Source organism: Catharus ustulatus, chromosome 16 (assembly GCF_009819885.2).
Source record: "Catharus ustulatus isolate bCatUst1 chromosome 16, bCatUst1.pri.v2, whole genome shotgun sequence".
NCBI lineage: Eukaryota > Metazoa > Chordata > Aves > Passeriformes > Turdidae > Catharus > Catharus ustulatus.
The window spans coordinates 6,217,336-6,242,194 of NC_046236.1; the positions used below are offsets into that span (position 1 = coordinate 6,217,336).

Below are 24,859 nucleotides of genomic sequence, written 5' to 3' on the forward strand. Positions count from 1 at the left end.
GCTGAGAAGGGAAAAGACCTTCATCTAAAGGACATTTAATGCTGTTGTGCTAAATAATAAATTGTTTTCATTAGCTTCCTATAATGCTTCATGTTAGAGTTTGCTGGCATTTACAGTGGCTTGAGAATGCTCAATGCTGTAATTTTGGCTAGAGGGACCTGCTCTACCATCCTTCTCCACTGGCCTCTGGTGTGAGTTCACTGAAAAAAGTATTAAACATACAGCTTTTAATAATGTTTGTCATTTTAATGACAGACAACCACAAGGGTGAAAAACACCCGGTAGTTGAGTGGCATGAGGGAAACCCTCAATGGAAAAAGGAGGAGGTTTTTCAGGGGGAACCTTTATGCCAGCACTGTTGTAAGTGAGAAAGAAAAGAGCAGACCAGAGTTGTGGTTTCCCATCTCTCCTGTTTTGGGGGATAGATTCACTTAGCATAATTCAAATTGTACATCACTGCAAAATAGGTTTAAGCATTTCTGCTCACCTTGATCACAAGACAGGAAATATGTTTCTCCATCTCTGCTCTCTAATTCTCAAGGAATTTTTTGTGTAACTTCATCTCCTTTGGCTCTTCAAAAACCAGGGAAGGTCTGGCAGGCCTTGAGCTAGAATCAGAATAAGGATTAAGAAAGACAAAGACTTGCTTTCCAAAGCTTCAGGAAGACAGTAGATGTATTTACATTTTTTGGTAAATATTGCCATATGGACTTGTCAATTTGTGTTACCATCAGTCTGCCTGATGTGGAGATAGAACTGGATCAAAGGTGACCAGGAATGCCACCCTAAAACACTAAAACCTGTTGTTCACCCAGAGAGCCCTGCACAAGGAGTCCCTGCTGGCTCAGAGGAAGAGGGGTGCTGAGGAAGGAATTCACTTTTCGTTTTTGGTGCATTTTGTGGGGAACATTCTATACACCCTTGGGACAAGGAATGATCTGTTGGACCCAAAAGAAAAATATTTGGACATGTACCTCAGTTTAAAATGTGGAAAGTCTTGCTGACATCAGTGAATGTAATCCATATGTTGGACAGGAAGCACAGACCCAGAGTGCTGTACTGGGCGGTGGTCTCACACCAAGCCAGCTTTTTCAAAGCCAAGGTACAGTATAAACTTCTCAGATATGTCTTACTGGCCAGTTCCTCCTACCACAAACATCTGAATTTGCTTAAACAATTGACTCCACTTCCAAACAGAGTTTTGTTCATTAGTTTCCCATGGAAGGTGATTACAGAGCAGTAAGTGCAGGGGCTGTACAAATATCCAGTGGTCTTGTATGGCCACTGTCATAACAGAACCGGACCAGCCAGGGAGTCCATGGTGTAATATACAGAGACAGGAATGGTGGAGTTGTCTCGAAACAAAGAACTTTTAATGTAAGCATAACAAACATAGAATCCACATGGTACAAGGGACAACCTCCACAGACCTGGAAACCCAGACAGCACAGAGGTATAGATGGGATGGAGGGTGCAGGATCCAATCAATAATGAGGAGAAGGAACAGAACCATAGATGTAGCTGGCAATTAGCCAACCATACATCAAAACCAAGAACAACACCCCATTTGTAACAAACTGGTTAACATGTCAGTTCCCATGAGACAACTCTTCTCTCTGTTCTCTCACCACGATGTCAAAGGATGTCCTGGCTCCTAGCTAGGTGTCTCCCAGGGTTTGAAGCTGAAGCTCTCTGTATCTGCAGGTGAAGCCAGCTCCCTGTCCACCCCAATTTCTATCATCTTGGGCTTTTATCTAAGATAATATACTTGGAAACTCCTTAAAGATCTTAACTAAATGTATTTTCACTTGTTTTTCTAGGTGGTTTGTTGTTTGGTATTTTTTTTCGTTTTGGGGTTTTTTTTTTTTTTTGTTTTACTTTGTGTTGGGGATTTGTTTTGGGGTGGGTTTTTTGGTTTTGGGGTTTTTTTTGGTAGGTGGACAGCTACAGGTTTTGTGTTTGGCTTGTTTTTTGTTGGTTTGGTTTGGGGTTTTTTTAATTCCTAGAGTGCTGTTTTTAAAAAGCTTGCAGTTGTTGAAGTGCTGTGTCCCAAAAAAGATAACTTTGCAGTATAATTCTCTCGAAAAGACAGATTAAACACCAAGATGTGCTGGTACCTTTACAAATATTACCAGATACTCTTTTCTATGTCCACGGTGACACCACCTCAAGTAATAACTCACACACTTTTATGTTAAAAAAAGCAAGTTTTGGGACTAATCAGTCAGAAATGGGACTACTTAAGATGCTGAACTCTGCTCAGATCAGGAAAACATCCTTTTTACAGCACCTAGGCTCTGATGTTAGGAGCAGAACAGAGGACAAGGTTGTGCTCAGGCAGCTGTGGGAGAGAGAGAGGGAGGGGGCAGTGACTGGGATAAGGTGGCCAGGAATAGGGTCCAGATCACATCACCAGCTGGTCATCACTCACTTCCTTGGTTTGGAAAATTATTTTATTGTTTTTTACATACCAAGCACAGTGACTATCTAATTGCTTAGAAGTTGATTGGCCAAGTTAAGGCAGTATAATCTTCCAAATAAATGTACCCATTAAACTGATGGAAATTGTCAATCAGCAAGATACAGAATTAATATACAGAATTGCAACAGCGCGATTACACTGGAATGATACATAATCAGGGTATGAACCTTGTGAAGCACACCAGCGCAGTATTACTGTGATGCTTTGGCAGAGGACAGCGCCGTGCCGGGAGCTGGCTCCGGCTGCAGCGTCTCCGTCCGGCGGCCGAGCGGGGCACCCCAACCCCCAACTGCGCCCTCCTCGTCAGTCGCTTCTGCTAAAGCAGTTCTAGAGGAGAAATGCCACCCTGCCTTTACAAGCACGCCGCTGCCACTGCCGCATCTGCCGCAGCTCACGGACCGGCCGGGCCCGGGGGCGGGTGCGCGGGCTGTCCGCAGCGCCGGGTGACCCGGGGCAGAGCCCGCGAGGGACCGGCGGAACCCCCCGCGACAGAGCTCCCGGGGTGTCACCAGCGTTCCCGCGGTGTCACCGTGCCCCTCGCTGCAGTCACCAGCGTTCCCGTGGTGTCACCGGGTCCCTCGCTGGAGTCACCAGCGTTCCCGTGGTGTCACCGTGCCCTTCGCTGGTGTCCCCGCTCACCCGAGCCCTCAGCGGCAGCGCCCCCTGGCGGCAGCGGTTGGGCACGGCGGGCTCGAGGCGCGGCGGCGGAAGTGACGCATGGCTATGGCGGAAGTGACGCAGCGCTATGGCGGAGGCGCCGGGCGCACCGGAGGGTGAGCTGCGGAGCCGGACGGGGCGGGACGGGTTTCGCACCCGCGACACTCGCGGCCAATTTCTCGCTGTCCCTTGCAGAGTGCCCCGGGACCGGCAGCGCCCAGGCGGGCAGGGCGGCCGCCTGCCAGGGATGTCCCAACCAGGGGCTGTGCGCGGCCGGCGCGACCGGGCCGGACCCGGGTGAGTGCCGCGGCCGTGAGGGGGCCGGCTCGGGGGGCGCGGTGCCGGCTCGGGGGGCGCGGTGCGGGCTCGGGGGGCGCGGCGCCGGCTCGGGGGTCGCGGCGCCGGCTCGGGGGTCGCGGCGCCGGCTCGGGGGTCGCGGCGCGGGCTCGGGGGGCGCGGTGCGGGCTCGGGGGGCGCGGTGCCGGCTCGGGGGGCGCGGTGCCGGCTCGGGGGGCGCGGTGCCGGCTCGGGGGGCGCGGTGCCGGCTCGGGGGGCGCGGTGCCGGCTCGCTGACGGCGGGGTCTCTCCGCAGCGGAGGCGGCGGAGCTGCGGGCGCGGCTGCGGGCGGTGCGGCACACGGTGCTGGTGCTGTCCGGCAAGGGCGGCGTGGGCAAGAGCACCTTCAGCGCCCTCCTTGCGCACGGGCTGGCGGCGGACGAGACCAAGCAGGTGGGCAGAGGGCGGGGACAGGACGGGCGGCGGGGGTCCCGGAGCGGGCAGGTACCGATCGTGTGCCTCTGCACGTTATCCTGGATGAGCCTTGCTGCGGTGATTTCATTGCACGCGATCACCTGTAGAGACAGCCCTGTGCTACGTTATTTTCAGTGGGGCAGGTTGGCTTGTTTGTTTTCCAGGTTGCTCTGCTGGACATAGATATCTGCGGGCCATCGATTCCTAAGATGATGGGTCTAGAAGGAGAACAGGTAAGTGGATGCTCAAACATTTAAGTGGGGTTTTTTCCTTAGTTTTTCATTAGCATGATCAGGCTTTTTGGATGTAGAGCTTCTAAAAGGAGTGCATAATGGGAAATAGGGGGCATTGGGTAGGGAAATGAGGTGAGTTCAGCATAATATATCTTGCAAAAGTCATCTGCTTTCAGGATGAGCACTTCTGCAAACCAGCTTCCATTGCACATGAGCCACATAATGCTGACAGCCTGAAACTTGAGTAGTAGTAGCATGATGCACTTTATCAGCCCTTAAGTATTTCTTACATAAAGTAATGAGGTTTGAACAGTTCTAGTTCATTTATTAATGGAGATCTGGTGCTCCTGCATTTTTACCTCAGCTGCCCCACTAAAGCAGGATTGTTCCTGCAGGCAGGAGAGCTCTTTGCCCAGGTTTGACTTATGTTCATATATTATGTAATGTCTGTATCTGTTGCAACTTTTGTGTATCACTTCAATTTTCAGGTTCATCAGAGTGGATCTGGATGGTCTCCAGTGGTAAGTTGGTGCAGCTGTTTCAGAAAGTTCATTGGGTGTGTTTGGGTTGGGCACCATCTTCTACAGTGAAAAATAAGTGAGGGAAGAGCAAGGGGTACTCTTGTTAATTCTTCTTCTAATGACTCAAATATGCAGATTCTATAAAATCTACAGATATAGGATGTAGAATCTACTGAGTCTATATGTCCAGATTCCATAGATATATATAACCTATATCTGTGTTCTATAGAATATTTAGAGAATGCTGTAGAATATATATGCAGATTTTATAAAATGTAGAATAGATCTATAAGATAGACATGCATATCATAGACAATTAAGATATAGACTATGTAGATCAGAGTGTTAAATTTCTTAGTAATAGTAATACTGTATTTCTAAAATTGTTTCATTATCTTGTATTTACTGACTTTGCAATATGGGCAATAAATATAAATTATTCAGGTTTGTTATTCTGGGGTATCATGCAGCTGTTTTGGGGTATCATGCAGCTATAGTGTGTCATCTTTTCTGTGACAGCCAAGAAGTATCTTGAACCCAAGAAAAACCTCAGTAATCTTTAGAATATGCAGAGAAGATTTTGCAGTAGTGCTGGTTGTCTGAAGATTCCCTGTAGTGTGTATGCTGTTAGAAAGGCAGCTGGTGCTGAGAGGGAAAGCTGCTTTTATCCTTACACTGTCTCCAGTGATTCCGTAAACTGCTGCAACAATTTCATTTTTTCAGTCTTAGTGTAGTTGGTGAGGGTTGCAGAAGATGCAGTTTTTAATGCCCTGTGATAAAGTTCTCTGCCTTTATTTGATTAATGACTTCCCCCTCATCTGCTTTTTCTGTAAACTAGGGGTTCAGAGTTGGTTTCTCTGCTCTTTCTTCACTTTTATGTTTCTCTACTTCTCTTTCAGTATGTTGAAGAAAACTTAGGTGTTATGTCAGTGGGGTTTTTGCTTAGTAGTCCTGATGATGCTGTCATCTGGAGAGGACCAAAAAAAAATGGTATGTATTGAGTGTTTTCCAACAGTAATTCACATACTTGAAAGATTTCAAGTGCAGAAATATCATGAACTTGTTTAGTAATGTAGATAGGGTAGTTAGCTAAGACCCTGAAATTTGAAATACAGGAAGATAACTCTTTCTGTTGTACATTCTTATCCTTTCCTCTAGGGCTGATCAAGCAGTTTCTGCGTGATGTGGACTGGGGTGAAGTGGATTACCTGATCGTGGACACGCCCCCAGGAACATCAGATGAGCACCTGTCCATCGTGCAGTACCTCAGTGCCACCCACATCGACGGCGCTGTCATCGTCACCACTCCCCAGGTGTGAGCCAAAATTCCACCAGGGAAGCATCATGGCACTTAAAGGCAGTCCTTGTGTTACAAGCTGTTCATTTCACAGAAATCTAAGGATACAGAATCTCAGGGAAGTGACTTCGTTGTGTTATCCCTGTGGCTGGCTGGGCTGTGGGTTAGGTGGGTGTCTCAGTGGAGCTGGATGAGGATCCACATGGGTCACTAAACCACAACAGTTCACAATCAAAAACTGTTGTGACCTGTGAGGTGAAAGGCAATGTAGTGTTTCACTTCCTCCTTCAGAACCAGAGTTCTCATCATTGTGGATCTGTAATTTACTCACCAATGGCTTAATGTTCAGAGGAATGTTTGTCAGAAGCTTTGGTTTTAAGTGATAAGCTGTGAAGTAGCCTGTCAGCTCCAGGTGACCCACCAAAGTAGGCAGCTTTGTCATATGCATTTTTAAAAGAGAAATCGGCTCCTGGAAAGCTGAAACTAAAAACACACCCAGTTCAAACAAAGGTTTTCATGTCTGGTTTGGAACAGAACAGAAGATCAAACTAGCACATGACATAAAGTCTTTCTACAGTAGCTGAAAGGATAACACATAAAGGAAGCAAAGTATTGAGGACAAGAGCAGAGAGGTGGTGAAGGAGGAAGGGAGCAGGAGAATGAATGAGGTCAGTCATATAGGTGAAAAGTCAGAGGAGAGGGTAAGATATTTTAAATTTAATTTGAAAAGAGGTAACTAGTGTAAGCCTGGTGGTTCTTTCCTCACTCTGTGGAGAACACCAAGAGCCCTTCTGTAAAATGAAAACGTGAAAAAGTTGCATTTAAGAAGATACGAGATGAACATAGGAGATAAAAAACATAAATATGGGTGAATCTTGACTAGAGTCAGATTTCAGGACAGAACCACATCCAGTAGGCTTCAAGTGTTGTACCTGCTCTGTTGATAGAGCTCATAGCACAGGTTGGTGTTCCTAAAGGCAGCAGTAATAATTCATTATAAAGTACTCTAAGGAGGTAACTGAATGGATTTGGCATGCAACACTACAGTTGAAATACCAGTGTTTGCTAATGTGTGTAGGAAGTGTCACTTCAAGATGTTCGGAAGGAGATCAACTTCTGCCGCAAGGTGAAGCTGCCCATCATCGGCGTTGTGGAGAACATGAGTGGCTTTGTGTGTCCCAAGTGTAAGGTAAGGCTCGCTGTGTTCTACAGTCTTCTTTCCTTGGCATTGCTTGGATATCAAATACTGCTCCAAAAATGCCTTATTCTCAGAATTGCGGTATTTTAACTCTGATTTTCATGTTGTCCAGAACGAATCTCAGATCTTTCCCCCGACTACTGGTGGTGCGGAGAAGATGTGCCAGAACTTAAGTGTTTCTTTCCTGGGTAAAGTGCCTCTGGATCCACAGATAGGTAAAGTCACTTATTGCACTGCACTTAAAGCAAGTTGTTCCTCCTGTACTGATTTTACTGCTGGAAAATCCTGACGTGGGCACTCATGTCCATTAGCACTTTTAGATTGAATGTTCTTCTGTCACTGGAACTATGACATAGCTTGGTGTGCAATAAGGGAAGTGCTGGTGTAATTTCCTTAACCTTTCCTTAGTCACTTAAGTTATATGTTGCATCTTTTCAGCTCTGTAATTGTATTTGAAATACATGTCTTTCTCCTTGGTGTAGTCACCTGGAAATGCAGACTGAACGAAATAATAACCCCTTCAAAGAAGAATATTTTGTAGATGTTAGCATTAGAACCAGTGTTGTAACCTCACTGTTACTGGCACTGCCCAAATTCTCTTGTGGGTCATGAGGAGGCATGGTTCTTTGCCCACTAGCTGTTACCAATTAATACTTGAATTAATAATACCAAGGAGCAGTTCAGTACTCCCAACAGAAGGTTTCTGCTAGCACTGTTCCTCTGTCAAACTATACACTGTATTTCTAGTCCTGTTACTGACTTAAGGGCTTCCCAAAAGGAATAGATGCAGGTGGCTGTTTGAAAGGGTATAACTGGAATAGGATAAAAGCTACAAAAAGGAAAACTCATCTTTTGCTGTTGCTTTATTTCTGTGTTTTTTCTCTGTCCTTCAAGGAAAAAGTTGTGACAGAGGCCAGTCTTTCTTGGCTGAAGCACCCGAGTCTCCAGCTACATTGTCTTACAGGAATATCATTCAAAGTGAGTCTGAGAATCACTGTGCAAATGAATCCCCTGGGTTCCGAGCACTCCTGCAATACACAAAGGTGTTAAATGGGCTTGTGTTACTGTGCCAGAGCTAATAAAATCAGGAGAGGTGCACAGCAATTCTGAAAGTAACAGGTGCAAAGACCGTTTGCTTCTGGGCATCACTTCTGACTGGCTGCTAAAGTGATAAAGAAATTGTATTTCATAACTGGTTTCAATGTTTGACTTCAGAGAAGTCAGACTTTCATTTTCAGAGATGGGGTGTCCTTGTGCTCCGAGAAACCTTCTGAGGCTCTCGAGCAGATGTGTGGAGAGGTGCTCAGCATAACCCAGTGGGAGGCACCTGACTGACCGATGCCTCCACTTCTAACTGTAATTACACAAAAAACCTCTGGCAAAATCTCCCTAAACAGCTGGTGCTGTGCTGTTTAAAAATAATCTTAAAGCCACTTTGCATGTAAGGAAGGCCCAACTTCAGGTATTCGTACCCTCAGGGGACAGATGCAGCAACAACAAATTCCTGATGTACAACTGAAATAGTACTTATAATTCTTTTTCTCCATCTGTGCAGGAATTCAGGAATACTGTGAACAACACCATTTGGAAGAAGAAAAGATAATGTAATCTGTAAATGGATAAAATAATCTGTAAAATGTAGTTCATTTTTGTTCATTCATAATTATAGAAAAGTAACTTATGCCTTGATTTATTAAAGGAATGCTCTTTTTGTATATTGCAAATAAATTCTTAATATAAAGGCCTCTGTTTTTTCCAAAAGTCCAAGATTCTTGTAGTTCTTCCTTCACTAGAAAGCTGTAAAAATGAGTCTACATCTGGATTATCAAGTGCATTCTGCCTCCAGTGTCATGGTACCAGTAACCTGACTGTGAAGGTAGCAGTTGAGGTGAGAATACAGCACACATTTTATTTAGGAGGTTGAATATAAAATATGCTGGGTTGACAGTGGGGCATGTGTAGCAGCCTTTGTTCTGCCTGCTGCACAAGGATGAGCTGTAATGCCCATTCTCTCGCCTTAAATAACATAATTTAAGTGTCTCCTTTCAATGCAAAAGATCTGTAGAGTGAAAGCTGGGGTAGTAGTATTGTATAAGTGCACTGCTTATTTATTTTTTTACAGGTATCAAAATAAGATTAATTTTTAAACTATACATACTGCCAGCTTCACACAAGTAGTGGATAAACATGGTTTATGACTTGTTTTCTTCTATTTGACCCTAAGCTTGAACATTAAAAAATAAACAATATTTTTGAAATAAAAAATAAATATTAAAATTCAATATTATTAAATAAAAAAATATTCAGTATGTTTAATAACTAAGAGCGCTTTGGGATTGTAGTTTGAAAGCTCTGAAAAATCAGTATTGTGTACAAGAGGGAAGGAAAGGCAGTTTGATTTTTGTTTATTGTAGTTCCAAAGTTAAACAAATTAGCATTGTCTTTTCATTACATGTAATTCCCAGTTAAGATAATCCAACAGTTTGAAGTTAGTTGACAACTTTTCTGAAAGCAGTGTGCTCCTTGTAAACCATGAGCACTGTCTGTGCTCACACAAACAACTTTTTGGTGAAGCTTTTAAGTAACAAATACATTAAAACTTCCAGGATCTAAAGACTCAAACACAAATTACTTTATTTCATGCAGGGATAATTCTGGAAGAGCTTTATATAAATACCTTCCCATGAAGAACAGCTTTAATGAATTACTTTTTTTACTGCCCATCCTTTAACTCTTCCTTGTGCCTGTCTTCCCATGTTCTTCAGTGCCACCTTCTGAAATTCTCCTGCTCTGTCCTGTTGAGGGAACAGAGCACCCATGGCTGTAAGCATAACCTGGGACACAGGGATCTCTTACAGAAGCAAGGAGCTGCCAGCTGGAGGCCTGAGGGTTGAAGATGGCTCTTCCAGCTGAGCTTAAGCAGAGGCATTAGAATTATAGAAACTCCAAAGATTTAACTGAGAACATTCTTCTGAAGCTTGGAAGCAGCTCAGTTGTGGAGCTCAGCAGGCTTCCAAACATGAAGCAAAGTGACCTTATAGCTCTTCCATGTGCCACTGCCAGAGAGGCTTGCTGGAGAATCAGGATCACCCTGGACCCACTGCAGGAACAGCTGGGAAGAGCCAGCATCAGCCCTGAGAGGCAGGGGGCCTGTGCCATCCCATGGGCTGAAGCTCAGTACTCACTCTTGGGAACATCTGCTGTGCCAAACAACCTTGAGGTTACTCTGCTGATGGTTTTTTGTCCCCCTAACTTGCAGTGGATGTAGCCATATAAATTAGCAGTCTGAAGGGAGATCCCAGCAATCACGAGAGCCTGTGGACAAACAAGAGTTCATCAGGAACAAATCCATGGCTATGCATGGACTGTGTAGGGTATACATGTGTATGTGTACACACTGTCCAGATAAACATGCTGTAAGAGGGGACATTCCTTTCAATAATAAATGGCCTTCAAAGATACCCAATCATGTCAAATACAATAGTTCCTTTCTACAAAATACCTCTTTTTATCAAAACACCAATACCAGTTTTGTCATTCTGTATCTTGAAAGATTTCATTACTTTCCTAAAAGCACTTACTCAAAAAAGGACCAAGAGATGCCAGAAACATTTCACCTTTTAAAAGTCCCATTCCTATCTAAAAGTTTTACACCCAGATATATGGCACACTTGCAGGTCTGTTCAGCTGACAAGCAACTTATTATAAACAAACAACATATTTACAAATAGCATTCATAGATAAATTCCCTATCTAGCATTGACAGGCAGTGAAAATAAATGGCTCCTTTTGTGGTACTTTAGGTTTAGCAGCAGGTGGAACCAATGTGACTAATGCAGTAACTTATAAAAATGTTTCTCTTAGCCTTCAGAAAGAGTTTCCCAAAAATTATTTTATTTTCATGTATTTTGCCTTTTACAAGCACCTGGCAACCTGCTTCCTGTGCCAGTTAAGAGTTCTGTCTCCAAGCAGCTCTTAACTTAGCAAACAATCTCTGCTTTTCAAAAATAAAGGTCGAGCCATGAACAAAGAGTGCTGGTTTAATTTTAACTATTGCTTGTTTAGGGGCACCAGAAAGCAGTTAATGATTTGCAATTGATTCATGCCAATAGCTGAATTTCTTGTTAAATTGAATAAAAATATTGCAATCTTGGCTGTTACTGGTTATGAAGCTGCACATGTTGGAGGTGTTTTTTATCTTTTCAAACTAAAGTAAGAAATGGTACTGAGCATGGCTGGGAACTTGACAAAATGAATAGTGTGGCCATTAGCCAAGCACTTCATGTTTACAGGGGAAAATATGAAGATTTTATAGACAACAATATCTCAATGTAATGCAATATATGGGGTAAATTTCCTCTTATGTTTAAAAAAAGTGTTGGAGTTTTTTTTAAGTAGATGACTCATAAGTAGAATAATTATAAAATACCTACTTATAGCTCAGTTTATCAAAGTTTTAAGAGCTAATGGTGCTGGTTCTTTCAACAGAGAATGATACCAGAGATCTAAAATCCTTTCTTTTTAGAGTAAGTACATCTGAATTCCCAGGAGACCTAAAAACTTGGAAACCAACATCACTGGTTCATTTTTTGTTCTCTCCTGTTAGTTTCATTTGACTGAAATAAACTGGGACAGAGTAAGTTGCTGCAGTTAAACAGGAGCTCACCAATTTTGCCCACCACTTGTGGTTCTCTAGAGGAAGGAGCTGACATCTGATAACCCAAAAGAAGTTTGGGTTTGGCAGCTAAAAATTACCAATCCATTCCAGAGTGCAAGCCTCGACTGCAGAAAACTCCTAGAAATTCTTTCAATCTGCTGGTGGAATTTTCATTTGGTTCAAAAGTAACAGATCTGGGTTTTCCTTCTACCAATATTGTCTTCATTACCCATTGACTCACCAACCATTTCAGCTTCAAGGAGAACAAGGTGCTAAAGAAAAATGTTGTCCAAATCACTGGGCAGATGATGAGACCAAGCCAAAAGATTCGGGCTTCAGCTTCAGTTGAGGCAGCTACTGCAGGCACCTGGAAGAAAAAATTAATTGAGACTATTAGTCACAAAGTCAAAACCCACAAAAAATGACAAATGAACAGAGGAGGAAGATTTCACTTATATGCATAGAAGATTAACTAAGAAGAGAAGTAGCTCATGCCCAGTTTCCTTCCTGATGCCCTGTTGTAAATGACAGCATTTTCATCCATAGGATTTATTGTTGGTTCTAGCTCAGACTGGAATTCTCATAAAAATGCACATTTCTATACATTTTTCCTAAAAAAATGCAGTATCTTAGCTTAATTTAAATCTTTCATGAAGCTTACTTTCCTATTATATAAACTATTATGTATCCCTGTTATATAAATACTTGGGGTTTGCTTCTGAACTCTGCTGACATTCCATGAATTAAGAACCATTGAAAATATTGAAAATGCCTCTTGTGTCATGCTGGAGATGGGCACACTGTAACTGCAGGAGGCAGCCTTATGCCCTGTGCTCTGTCTGTTCTTCTGGGAGAGCAAAAACTTCAGAGCAGGCTGCAAAGCCCTGCTTACAGATTTCTGCATGTCAGCACAACTCACAAGTCTCTATCTACACTGAAGGGTTCAGCACTCACCACACTTTGAAAAGAACAAAAAAATAACCATAAAGTAAGATAATTGTTGAGAAGATTCTGATCTTTCCAAATTTCAAAATGTCATTCAAGCCCTCAGACCACTCAATGACCACTAGCGCCAACTTCTGAAACAAAAACATCACAGTTGGAAAAGAAAACCTCTGGACTCTTCCACCTAAAATGCTTTTGAGTTAATTTTCAGTATGTTGAATTTTCCATGTATTCTTTCCTGCAGGGTCTCCTCTATTCTGTATTCAGGCCTCCCTTAGACTCACAGGAAGCACATCAATTTGTGTTCCGTGCTCGGGGCACCCTGGAGCCGCAGCCGAGGCTGCAGAGGGCACTGCAGAGGGCACTGCAGAGGGCAGTGTAAGAGGGCACAGAGGACACTACAGAGGGCACAGAGGGCACTGCAGAGGGCACAGAGGACGCTGCAGAGGGCACTGCAGAGGGCACTGTGGCCCCACACATGGGGACAGCCCAGGGACAGCCTGGCCAGGCTGGAGGGCTCCAAAGAATGTCCAAGTGAGCAGCACCTGGGTGCTGCTCTGCCAGGCTCAGTGGGGCTGTGGAGAGAATGTCAGCAAGTTAAAGCAAAACCCTGAGTCTTGACCCTGGCAGTGATGCCAAATGCCATTCTATAGTGCTTTTTTTTCCCCATCATTGTTTGGAGGCACTGGCAATATCAGAATGCTCTGTGATCCAGGTTCTCTTTCCCATCATATTCCATGAACATGAATAAAATATTAACTTCAAAATACTAAATTATAAGTACTCAGCATGGCTTTCCACATAAATCTTACCTGCAGAGGATTCTGTATTGGGATTATCTACCTGCAGATGTTTTTATTACAAGATACTCTCACTAGAAAATAAAATAGAACTACCAGAAACATTTCACACCTATAGCACCATGCTATGAATATTTATTCTGCTGATCCATATGCTGACAATGTTGTGAGACCTGTTTTGCCCTGAATACTTCCAGGATGTGACAAACCTGTCCTTGCACCTGAATACTAACATTGTTTTCTATGGAAGCTGGATAAAAAGTAACTGTTACAAAGGTGCTCTATTTGTTACTTTATTTGACTTGGTATCAGCTTTACATATTTCCTATGGATTCTGTTTGCCCTGTGTCTACTTCTATTAATATATTTACCCTTTTTGCTTCAAACACCCAGTGACTTTTTCCATCTTCATCAATCTGGTTCCACCAACGCAAACCAACCAAGAGTCTTCCTGTCACATTCTAGTGATTAAACCATTATTTACATTAATCAGTAGCACAAGTCACTTGTCAGTATAGCAAGAGAGAAAATTTGCAGGACAAGCATATTCAAAAATCATCTCCTTTTATCAAATACTAATATTACTTCTACAAGCTGTGCCAGCTTGAGTACAACAGCCATTAATGATGGGTGAAGTTACAAATTTAGAGACCTGTTCTCTTTCAATATGATAATCTGCACAATAACACTTATTTAAATAAGAAATTATAGGCTCTATCTTTTTCAAGTTGGACAAGCACCCAATAAACAAATAAATAAATTTCCTCAGTGAAAGAGGAATACTGAGAACAAAAACACACTGAAAAATGGGACATTAATGGCAAGCAAGTAAGCTGTGTAGGATGGGGGAAACAAACCAAGAGAATATTTTTGCTCCTGCATGAACACCAGAAGCTTTCACAGTACTGGAGATGCATCAGTGCTTCTCATCTACAAAACAAAAGCCTTGCTCCACATGTAGAATCCCTGGATCCTGGGCTAGCCTGACCCACCTACCTGTGTGGGATTAAAGCACCAGAGCTATAGCTGGGCTTTCAGGTGTCTTCTGCAGCCCCTGCTGTGGGGTCTGGGCACAGGGTTGCAGATCTGGATATCCTTGGACATCCATTACTGAAGGCCAGTATTACTTAAATTTTTAAATTTTTTTTAAGGGGGAAAGCATCCAAACCTACCTATGGCAAAGAAATTTTCTCACCATATTAATAGACCTTAGTAGTCAGGCATAGAAGACAAGTTGCTAAATAACTAATATATGTAAACATCTTCATTAAAATGGGCTAGACATTTAATAAATTAACAAAATGCAATGTTTTTGTCACTTCTGTCATTATATATATTTCTTTTTTTTGTCTTAATTAATGACAAACAAAATACTTTCCAAGTAATTACTATTCAGGGTTATCTTACCTTGACAGACCAAAAGTCAAAGGATAGAAGGAGGAGAATAGTGACAAAACAGGCAACAAAGCTGTTGCTGAACCAGTCACAGAACAAGTAGGTAACAATAGCACTCACTCGGAAAAACAGGTGGAAAAAAGTGGCCAGTGGGTGCCTAGAAAAGAGAAAACACAGAGCATATATGAGATTATGAGACTGGAAGGAACATTACAGTCCTTGCTGACAATGTAGAACAATGTAGCTGTTTCATTTATAATGGTATCTTGGTTTGCACAGTAGGATGGAGAGGTTGGAGAATGCTGTAATGAGCACAGTACAATGTTCAGGGTAATATGCCAGTAAAAATCTTACTCTGTAAATTGTTTACTAGTTGAAAGTGAGAATTAACTACAGGCTCTTGCAGTTAAGTAACTTTTTCCTTGAAGCTTAGAGAATAAAATATCTGAATAAGATACTTAAATCAACAACAGTCCCATTAAGCTCCTACGCCTCTGTGAACAATTAACAGTAGTATGGCCAATTAACAAAAGTAGGGCATAATCAGCTATTTAACTATTAAATGTGATTCTGTTATTGTGTTTAATAAAATGAGACACATAAAACATACACAACTGCTTATTAAAAACTTAAATTATGGCCATATATGTATAATAAATATTATAACTTAAATATCCTTATTGTTGTATTATTGCTCTATAGCTGTTTAACTGTTCTGGTGCTTACCTTTCTCTAACAGCAATACTTGTTTCCAGTACTACACACATGACTGGAGAGGGAAGAATGATGCACTGGTGTACTTTATATTTACTTCTGGTCATGCCTATGTGAACTTCAAACTTTCCAAAAACTTCTGACTTAGAACTGAACATGTGACATTTTAAGCAAAGGGGCTTTTTCTGCCATAAGCATCCAGGTGGGTGGAGTGGATATTGTGAACTGGCTAAAACATACAGTGCCTTGCTGCTGTGAGCCTTGATCTTGGTCAAGAAGATCTAAGAGTCAATTATGGAAGTGGTACCCTTGTGTCCAGAGCAGCTTTCACAGATCACAACCTCAAAGCACACCAGGGTTGCCTGAGCTTTTCTAATGGATCAGTGCTTCAAAGGTGGCAGAAACTTTGGAGAAGTCACATTTTCATTTTGGAAGGCAGATTCAGCAGCATAACTGGATTACAACAAGATTAATGTTTGCATGCTGAATTTTTTTCCAATGTCAAACACTGAAGGGCATTTACTAAAAACAAAACAACCAAACAAAAAAAATCCAAATCAAATACATGAACAAGCTCTCATTTGTTACAGTGCTGAGCACTTACTGAGACTCTGGAAAGGATAAAGGAAACTGCAACTCTGTCCTGGCTCAGCTTGCCATACATTTGCTCCTGAAAGCACAGAAACCCACTTGCTTGGACTTCTAGCTTTCTTGTTGCATCTAAACATCCATGTGCTGTAGAACTGGAGCCTCAAGGCTCAATGATTGCCATTTACCTTGTTACAATAACCTCTGATCAGTTTGTGAGCATGATGCCTGTTAGGACAGGAATAAACTGTAATCAATTTAGTTGCATCCCATGTTAAAGAATCAAATTTGGGTCAGGCCTAAGCTCTGCCAGTGAACTATATGAGAATCATTCCAGGTACCTGCTCAGAAGTGCCACAGTAGCACTCTACATACTTTTTTTTTTTTTTTCCTGATACTTCAAAATGTATTGAGGTAAATGATGAATAAATGGGCTCATTTTTCTGGCTTGATCATCGTGTTTCCTGGCTGACATGTAAAAGAAGCAGTCATATGCTCCTGACTTCCAGACCCAATGAACTGCAATGAACTTATCTTTTTTCCTATTTCTTAGGAAAGTAGCCACTAACCCTTTGCTTTTAAGGAGCCCTTTTGCACATACCTCAGAAAATCACAAAAACACAATTTGTCATAGCCTATGCAAATTCTAACCAAGTTCAAGATATTGGAATAAAGTTAAAGACAAATGATTGGAACATCTTGTTATGCCCTCTAATAAGATAAAACAATTTTGCAGCACCTAGGTGAGTTTCAGGCTCGTTTGCACAAGATTCTTCAGAAATATAAAAACAAATGCATGTGACCAGTGTAAGCAGTTTCATTTCTGCATTCTATAGCAGACAAATTTTCAATACTACCTCATCTTTTAATATTGTCTTAAGGGCCAGAAAGAAGAGCTGTCTCTAATGTAACCAATATCTACACAAAGTGGATCCCAGAATAGTACAGTTTGCTGATACTTTACTTGTGCTGTAATACTGAGTAACATGAATCAGGAGGACTCTCTAAGATCTCTAGAGAAAAGTGCCTGGTGCTGTGACCTCCTACAAACATTCCAGGGTGGTTTCACTTCATGCTATATCCAGTCTGGTCCCTCAGACTTAATCTGTGGCTCATGTGATCAAAGTACATCTAAGCTGCATTTCCCAGCTGAATTCTTTAGGCTGTGTTCTCCAAGACTGCACCAAAATAAAAACCTTCATTTAAAATGCATGCTGCTGCTGAGGTGTGAAACCGAGGCAATTCTGGGAAGGTTAATCTTATGTCAGGGCTGACAAAAGAAGTTACAAAGTCCAAAGCAATGGAAGGGCAGAAATGCTTCACCAGACCCTAGTAAAACAGAATAATTGTATTGTAAAGCTACGGGATTGCTTTTATCTCAGATAATGTTGTTTCAGGTTTAATATCTATTTTATAATATTAATATCTATTGTTTACACCTACAAGAAATATCATTGTAATGGACCAGACCAAACTGGGGCAAGGCAGAAGAAAGTAATCTGAATCGAAGCTGATTATATATCTTACAGATCATGCATGCCTAATTCCTTTTGACATAAAACTCTTCCTTTCACAGTCTTCGATTGGAGATTCTTCAAAAGCCACTGGTTAAACAGCTCTGTCACCTGGGACCTCTGTGTGCCTGCAGTGACACCACTGGCGAGGGTAGACTGCTTGGCCTGACACATGAGATGGGTTAAGCGGCTGGGTTTTCTCAGGTAATGTCTACAAGCATAAGATATTTTATATTCCACACAGCATCACATCCCTGGTAGGAAATCATGACAGTTTTTTATTGCAGCTATCTGGCTGTTCAGCCAGGTGTGCATTGAAGTGCGTGAGCACTGCTGCACAGCGGGCTTTGCTAGAGCTGAGAGTTATCTCCACTGCTCTAGCTCTAGCTAAAGCACTGTTTGTTTGGGGTTTGGGATGTTGGGTGTGTCAGGTTTTCATTTCCAGTGACCGGGCGATGCCGGGCAGCGGGGCCCGGCCTCGACTGCTCCAGCCCGGGCATCTCCCGAGCAGCGGCCCCCCAGGCTCCCCGGGCAGCCTGTTCCAGCGCTTGACCCCTCTCCCTGTAAAACACGGCAATGAAGTGTTTCCATGGAGTTTTCAGTGCACGGAACAGCCAGGGCCGCCCGGGCGCCGCGATGCTGCGGCCTCCGCGCCGTTACCTGATCCGCGCTTTCCGCAGCGCCAGCTCCTCCTCGCTCCCGAAATCCAGGGACACATCCTCGGTGTCGTCCACCAGCGCCTGCGGCGGGAGCCCGTCAGCGCGCGGGGCCCGGGGCGGCCGCGGCCCGCCCGCAGCGCCCGCCGCCCCTACCTGCTTCATGGCGAGCTCCGGCCGGCCTGCGCGGCTCCAGAGCTCTGCCCTCGCACGGCCCGCGGCGGCTGCGCCTCGCCGGGCAGCGCTCGGGAGAGCCCGGGGACAGCCGCTGTCCCTGCGGCCGTGGAGCGGGGCTGCCCGCGGCCGGGCCGGCTTGAGCAGCGTGAGGGGCCCCGCAGCCCCCGGCCCTCAGCGCGGTCAACTGTCCGCCCGCGGGCTCGCCACACGCACCTGATCAGGGCCGCTGGGGTCTCATGCTGAACACAAACCCTGAAAGGAAGGAGGAGTGGAGGGAAAGGTGAACGTAGGTGTACAAATACGGGAGCACACCTCGCGTTTGGCGCCCACCCACAGCCGGGCCAGCGCTGCCCGGCTCCCCGCGGCCCTGTCCCTGTGCGGGGCAGCTCTGGGGACAGGCGGTGGCACCGCGGCACTGTGCATGTGCCACGGGCACGGTGGCGGTAACACGGCCCTTAGCGAGGCTGAGGTCACTCGGCTTGTTCAGCCTGGAGCAGAATGAGGGAACACCACAGTGTGGTCTCAACATCCGCACAAAGGGAAGTAGACGGCAGACGCTGATCTCTGTGGTGATCAGGGACAGGACCCCAGTGAACGGCTTGAAGCTGTGTCAGCGGAGGTTTAGGTTGAATATTAGGGAAAGGTTCTTTTCCCCAGACGGTGGCTGGGCATTGAACAGACTCCCCAGGACACTGGTCACGGCTCCAAGGCTGACAGAGCTCAAGAAGTGTTTGGACAATACTCTCAGGGTATGACTCTCGGGCTGTCCTGTGCAGGGCCAAGAGTTGGACTCAACAATTCTTGTGGGTCCGTTCTAACTCAGGATATTCTATGATTCCATGATAAATTTTTTTGTGCCTTAATTTAAAGTGCAGGCGGATTATGCAGAAGAGTTAAAGAAGTAAAACAAGACAACCGAACTTCAGGACAGGGATAAGGGTTTACAATAATGGGGGAAAATAGTCTGGACAGCTTACTATGAAGTGGAGAGTCGAGGAAGATCTGTTTAATCACAGCCATGTGTAGATCTGATTAGCTACTAGCATTAAATAAGCCTGCAAAATAAGAAATTCCTAGTCTTTTCTAAAACATCTCAGTAAACCAGAATTGTTGAGTAAGTACAGAAGTTACTGAGGTGAACTTTTGAAAAATATCAACTGGAATGCAGCTTTGTGCAGGACTTACCGGAACAAAGAAATACTAATAGGTAAGAAAAACTGATAAACTGGTCTTAGTAAGATTATAATTGTAAGGGAGAAAAGGTGCGCTTAATGATGCTAATATTTTGATATTAATATTTGATGTTAATATATTGTCCTTTGTAGTGTTAAAACAACTTGTATGGTGTGCTAGTAAGTGCAGTAGAATGCCACTAAAAAACTGAATAGGCACCTGTTATGTGATGGGATGGCTCAGGATAACCTACAGTATGAAAACACTGAAGTGGGCTTTCACTCTCCAGGGAGATAGAAAGAGATAGCTCTCATGAGATACAATTATTAAATAATTATGTGCGTACCTGAAGCTGACCCCAACTTCATTTCCTGTATCAACATGCACTTCTGCCTACAAGCCATAAATTACAGTAACTCAAACAGAGCTGGCTTCTGACTCGGAAGCAGCTCCCGGAACTCACTGACAGAAGCCTTCAGCAGTGCAGGGAGCTCTCGCATCCTCCTGGCTGCCAGATCACTCACCTCAGCTCCTGCAGCAGCTCCTCTTGCACCTCTCAGGGCAGTTCTGCCAGCAAATCTGACCGTTTGAATTTAGTCATTCGGTAATGTTGCTGTATTGCCCAAGTCCTTGCATTTTCACTCTGAGGCACCATAAAATAGCTGTGTCCTGTGTCCCTTATCACATAAAACAGCACCTCTATGGGAGAAGGGACAATTAGCCTGTCATAGCATTAGGTATCTGATCACTACTGTGCTGCTCCTAACTGATTTCATGAGTGATGAAGTAACTGGAAAAGAAGCAGAACCTGTGTTTTGTGTTTTGATTTTAAAACAGATAAATGTTTCCTTAGTTTCCCTCCTTTTAGTTCTTACCTCCACTGGCTCACTGCAGGGATTATTTATTTCCTGACAAACTATATTAGATAATCCCACAGAAGATTGTCACATGCAAATGGTTTTGGAAAATTCTCTAAGAAGCTAATACGAAATTATGCTGTGTGATTATTCAAGGTATATCTTATATGCTCATTCTTTTAGAGGAAATTGAGAGCTAGAAAGAATCCTTGATCTCCAAACGAATCATTGGTCAAACAAATTTCTTTGTTTGGGGTTTGCTAGAAAACAATTCTTCCTTGTTTTAAAACTAATGCATACAAATGAAACCTCATTAGGAGCTTCCAGTGGTTTTTTGGGATTTTACAGAACAAACTGTCCTATTTTCAACACTTTTTATGAGTTGTAATTTAACTACAAATTATGTGAACATTGGAAAGATTAGCGACACCCTAAAGATGGTGTAAGTCCTCAAATACTGCTTCAACAGCCCCAGATGAAGAGATCATTACAATGAATTTATGAATTGTTTGGTTTTCAGGTTTTTGCACAGGAAAGCCTAGACCATTTATAGAATATGTTAAGATTTCACTTAATTGCTGACTGAAGTACATAGCATAAAATAGTTCAAAAATGCATCACATGCTGCTGTGTCGTTTCCATTACCTTACAGGGAATTCCCTCCCCACAATAAATAGTGGCATTTCTATTGTAGAGCACTATCAGAGGCTTGATATGAATGTCTGAAAAAATCTCTCCCATTCTCTGTTTCAACAATAAATAGAGCCTACTCTAAGACTAATAAGGTGTTTTATCCACACGATTACCAAGAAGTCAGGTGATTTCTATTTCTTCTTGGAACGCTTCCCGGAATCTTGCAGAGACTTATTAGAGACTTCCCCTGAAAACTGCCTAAGGATATTGTGAATAACTTGGCTGGTTTTGCTCTGGCTTAGGCATTTCAGTGTGGTTTACAGCTGAGTATTCTATTCTTCTGAATATTGGAAAATATTGTTAATCCAGTAATAACTCTCACCTCACTTTCATTTGTCAGAGATATACTTAAAGGGTTTGTTGGTGCTTCAATAAAATGTTTATATTTGGGTGTGATAGGGCAAATCAGAGAAGGTACTAAATAGATAAATTTCTAATAGCACTGCTTTCTAATTAATTTGTCATAGATGATTTCCCGCTTTGGCCCAGAACTGATTTCTATAGATTTTTTTTTGGCTATGCATACCTGAATTGTAATTGGCAGCTCAGTATTAACAGGGGAGAAGCCACAGGATTTACTTGAGGGATCAGGACAATTTCTTTTAGCTGGGTGAGATATAACAATATACCATCAGTAGAGATCAAGTTCTGCCATCAGTTTGGGCCCTAAATATAAATATAAATGTAAATGGGTATTTTAGAAAAAGTATTGATCCTTCATTTAGTTGTGCCCAAAAAGGTGAAAAATAATTTTTGACTATGTGAAGAAAGGAGTATAAATCCCCATTATTGCACAGTAACTGGTTTTGATTCTAAGAAGTGCAGTAGCAGCTGTATTCCTTTCAGTTAGGAAAAAAACAAGGAAACATTGCATATTTTATTAAATACCTTATTCTATCCTCTGTAATCCCTGTGTGGCTTTAAGGCCTTATTTGACTCATGCTGTAGGAATGTCTAGTGCAGTCACCTGGGAAATGAAAGGCTTTGAAATTATTAATGAGTCTACTTCAGCATCATTTTCCTGCTTAGACTGGGCAGTGGTCACTTAGAAACATCCCAAAGACAGGCACACCTAAGCAAAGTCGTTGGCTGTCTTCCAGCCTGGGTGCAATCCCAGCACTTGCATGCAGATTTTTCAGTGTGTTTAGCTTTATATTTCTCTTGATATGTTCAACGCTTCAGTCACTCTCAGCTGCAATTCTTGGTAGTTGTTAATTTTGCGAATCGTCTCTCTCAGATGGAAGACTCCAAAAATAAGGAACTTTGGCTGTCAAAAGTTTGGTTTAAGCTACTTCATGGATCTACTGTAGTAAGCAGAGCTTATCCCTGAGCCCTGGGATCCACTTCTCAGAATGGAAGTGATTTCATCAGAAGAGGTGCTTAGAGTCCCATCTCTCCTTTGCTGCATGAACTTAAAATGCCTGTACAGTCTTACACCAGTATCTAATAGCTCTCCTGCCTTAAGCCTCTATAGTCTTATTGAGAAAAAGAAATAATAATCCAAACCTATTAAATAAAAGCCCCTAACAGCTATCAAACATTTCAGAAGCTTGGTACAATAGGAGGTTGATAAGAAAAATTGAACACTGTTTCTTCTACTGGTTTATCTGCAGAAATAAAACTTAAATTTGCTTATGAAAGCTTTAAGTTGCTTATTCATTGGATTTTTTTACATGTTTCCTTTTACTTTTGTTCCCCCTGGCTGCTAGTAGTATCTACACAGCCTCACTCAGCTCCCTGAGAACCTTGCTGGACAGTTCTTCAACCACTTTGACTGGCAATTTCCACTTCATCTTTTGTTGTGCAGGCTGTGGGTAAGCAGCTCTTGCCATAGTTGCTTGCATTTGTTTTTCTTATTTATTCTGAATTGGTGTCAGGGAGATGGTAAAGGCAATTCCTTTATCAGAAAATATGCAAAGATAATTTAGACAAAACACAAAGTTAGAAAGGGTTTCTAATCTGGTGATGCAGTGAATTGAAAAACTTGTACCTACCATTCTTAATTCTGTGAATTTTTCTGTGAACTTGTGAATTTTTTTGAAGCGGTCCCTACTTCTATAGCATTATTGTTCAATTGTGTCTTTCCTAATTCATTAATACTTCCTTTTCTAGTTCACCATAGAGCTTCAGGTTCCTAATATTCCTTGTACCGAGGCATGGAGAACTTGATGGGAAATCTGAGGTATTAAAATTCCCAAAATCCAGTTTCCTGTGAGATTGAATGGTACAAAGAGGAAGAGATGTTCCAGATTGGTCTGTAGGTCCTTTGATCCCCCAGATAAGCTGTAGAGACATAAAGTGCTTTGTATGGGGTCTGACACATTGGCTGATTATTCTTTACAAGATGCACCAGGTGCTGCTGGACATAACTCACTCTCTGTGGAGCTCTGAACCTCTGCTAGAAGCAGGAGTCCAATCTTTTGGCAAAACTGAAAGCAAGGTTCATGTCTGTGGCCTATCAGCCCATTTTACAAACAAGGCCATGATTTAAGAGACCACAATTTCCTCTATGGCCTGAAGAATGACAAGGCTCAACCTCCCAGCCTAGAAGAGGAGAAGGTTCCAGCTGTGCTGGACATCTCCACAGCTATTCCTGAGAGCTGTTATGCCTGAATTCCCAACTGGAGGGTGTTTCTCCTGTGACTGGGCCTGAATTCATGAGGCATGCACCTTTAAAATCTATAAATAATCACCAATAAAAAATAGTGAAATAAAGTTTGGATAAAGGGCAAGAACCCAAACCTGTTGGTTTCTTAGAGCATACACTGACTGACTGTTTTTAATCCTTCATGCAGAGCAGAGCAGTGTGAGAGCTCTTCTTCTCCACATCAGAGCAGCCCAGAGACCACACTGCAGAACTGCGGCAACATGGACCTGAAGCTCCTGAAAAAGAAAATGGTGTGACCTTTCTGTGATACCACAATCACTGTGTGCAGTTACAGTAACAGCACAGATACTGCAATGGAGGTCATGATAAATGGTCCTTCATTCAACTGACTGCTGGCAGGGCTGCTGTGTGTGGAGTGGATTCTGAAAGCTTTTGTGTCTGGTGTGTGTTTTAGTTGACAAAGATCAGAAATGCTCCAGGGAAGCCCCTAAAATATGTGGTTTCTTCAACTGCCAGTTTATTATTTTTGCCCAGTTTTTTTGCTTCAACCTGAAACTTGACACAGGCTGTGGTTTTTTGCACGCATCCTTTTCCTTGTTAGCTGGAGTTTGCATTTGTATGCTATTTCCCATTCATGCTCTATTTAATTTCAGTGTAAGGGAAATTGCAGGGGGTTTATGTCACATGCTCCAGTGTACCCTTGTACTGGACTGCTTGTATGAATTCCAGTGGTGGTGAAAGGAAAGACAGAAATTTCTTTTGTTTTCTTTTAATTGCCCTTAGCTACAGATAAATGAGAAGTTCTTCTGTTAACAAGATGAATACTATTGTGCACTGCCTGTCCCAATACTAATGCTAAGGGATCTGTGCATTTGTGATGTTCACAGACTACTTGAAAACCAAGGGAAGCATAAGAAGTTTTCTCAATGTCTTCTCCTCCATCT

General features: G+C 42.8%; 2 protein-coding genes across 3 annotated transcripts; one reads left to right on the top strand and one right to left on the bottom strand.

Annotated features, from left to right (window-relative positions):
• Positions 1 to 3,208: 3,208 nt before the first annotated feature.
• On the top strand, positions 3,209 to 8,882 carry NUBP1 (nucleotide binding protein 1). 2 transcript variants are annotated; one of them, XM_033074118.2, is made up of 11 exons: positions 3,209 to 3,255; positions 3,335 to 3,436; positions 3,732 to 3,868; positions 4,054 to 4,122; positions 4,611 to 4,643; positions 5,543 to 5,633; positions 5,802 to 5,956; positions 7,019 to 7,129; positions 7,251 to 7,353; positions 8,033 to 8,116; positions 8,694 to 8,882. In XM_033074118.2, the coding sequence occupies exons 1-11, from the start codon at positions 3,228 to 3,230 to the stop codon at positions 8,744 to 8,746; spliced, it is 966 nt and encodes a 321-aa protein (XP_032930009.1). In that variant the 5' UTR covers positions 3,209 to 3,227; the 3' UTR covers positions 8,747 to 8,882. The 2 variants fall into 2 exon arrangements, with proteins under 2 accessions (XP_032930009.1, XP_032930008.1); XM_033074117.1 differs by lacking the exon at positions 8,694 to 8,882 and having other exon boundaries at positions 8,033 to 8,685.
• A 644-nt stretch (positions 8,883 to 9,526) lies between these two features.
• On the bottom strand, positions 9,527 to 18,663 carry TVP23A (trans-golgi network vesicle protein 23 homolog A). The gene is made up of 7 exons (XM_033074119.1): positions 18,564 to 18,663; positions 18,412 to 18,491; positions 14,948 to 15,092; positions 13,912 to 14,001; positions 12,037 to 12,162; positions 10,324 to 10,453; positions 9,527 to 9,933 (listed from the first exon to the last, which is right to left on the bottom strand). The coding sequence occupies exons 1-7, from the start codon at positions 18,570 to 18,572 to the stop codon at positions 9,866 to 9,868; spliced, it is 648 nt and encodes a 215-aa protein (XP_032930010.1). The 5' UTR covers positions 18,573 to 18,663; the 3' UTR covers positions 9,527 to 9,865.
• Positions 18,664 to 24,859: the final 6,196 nt, after the last annotated feature.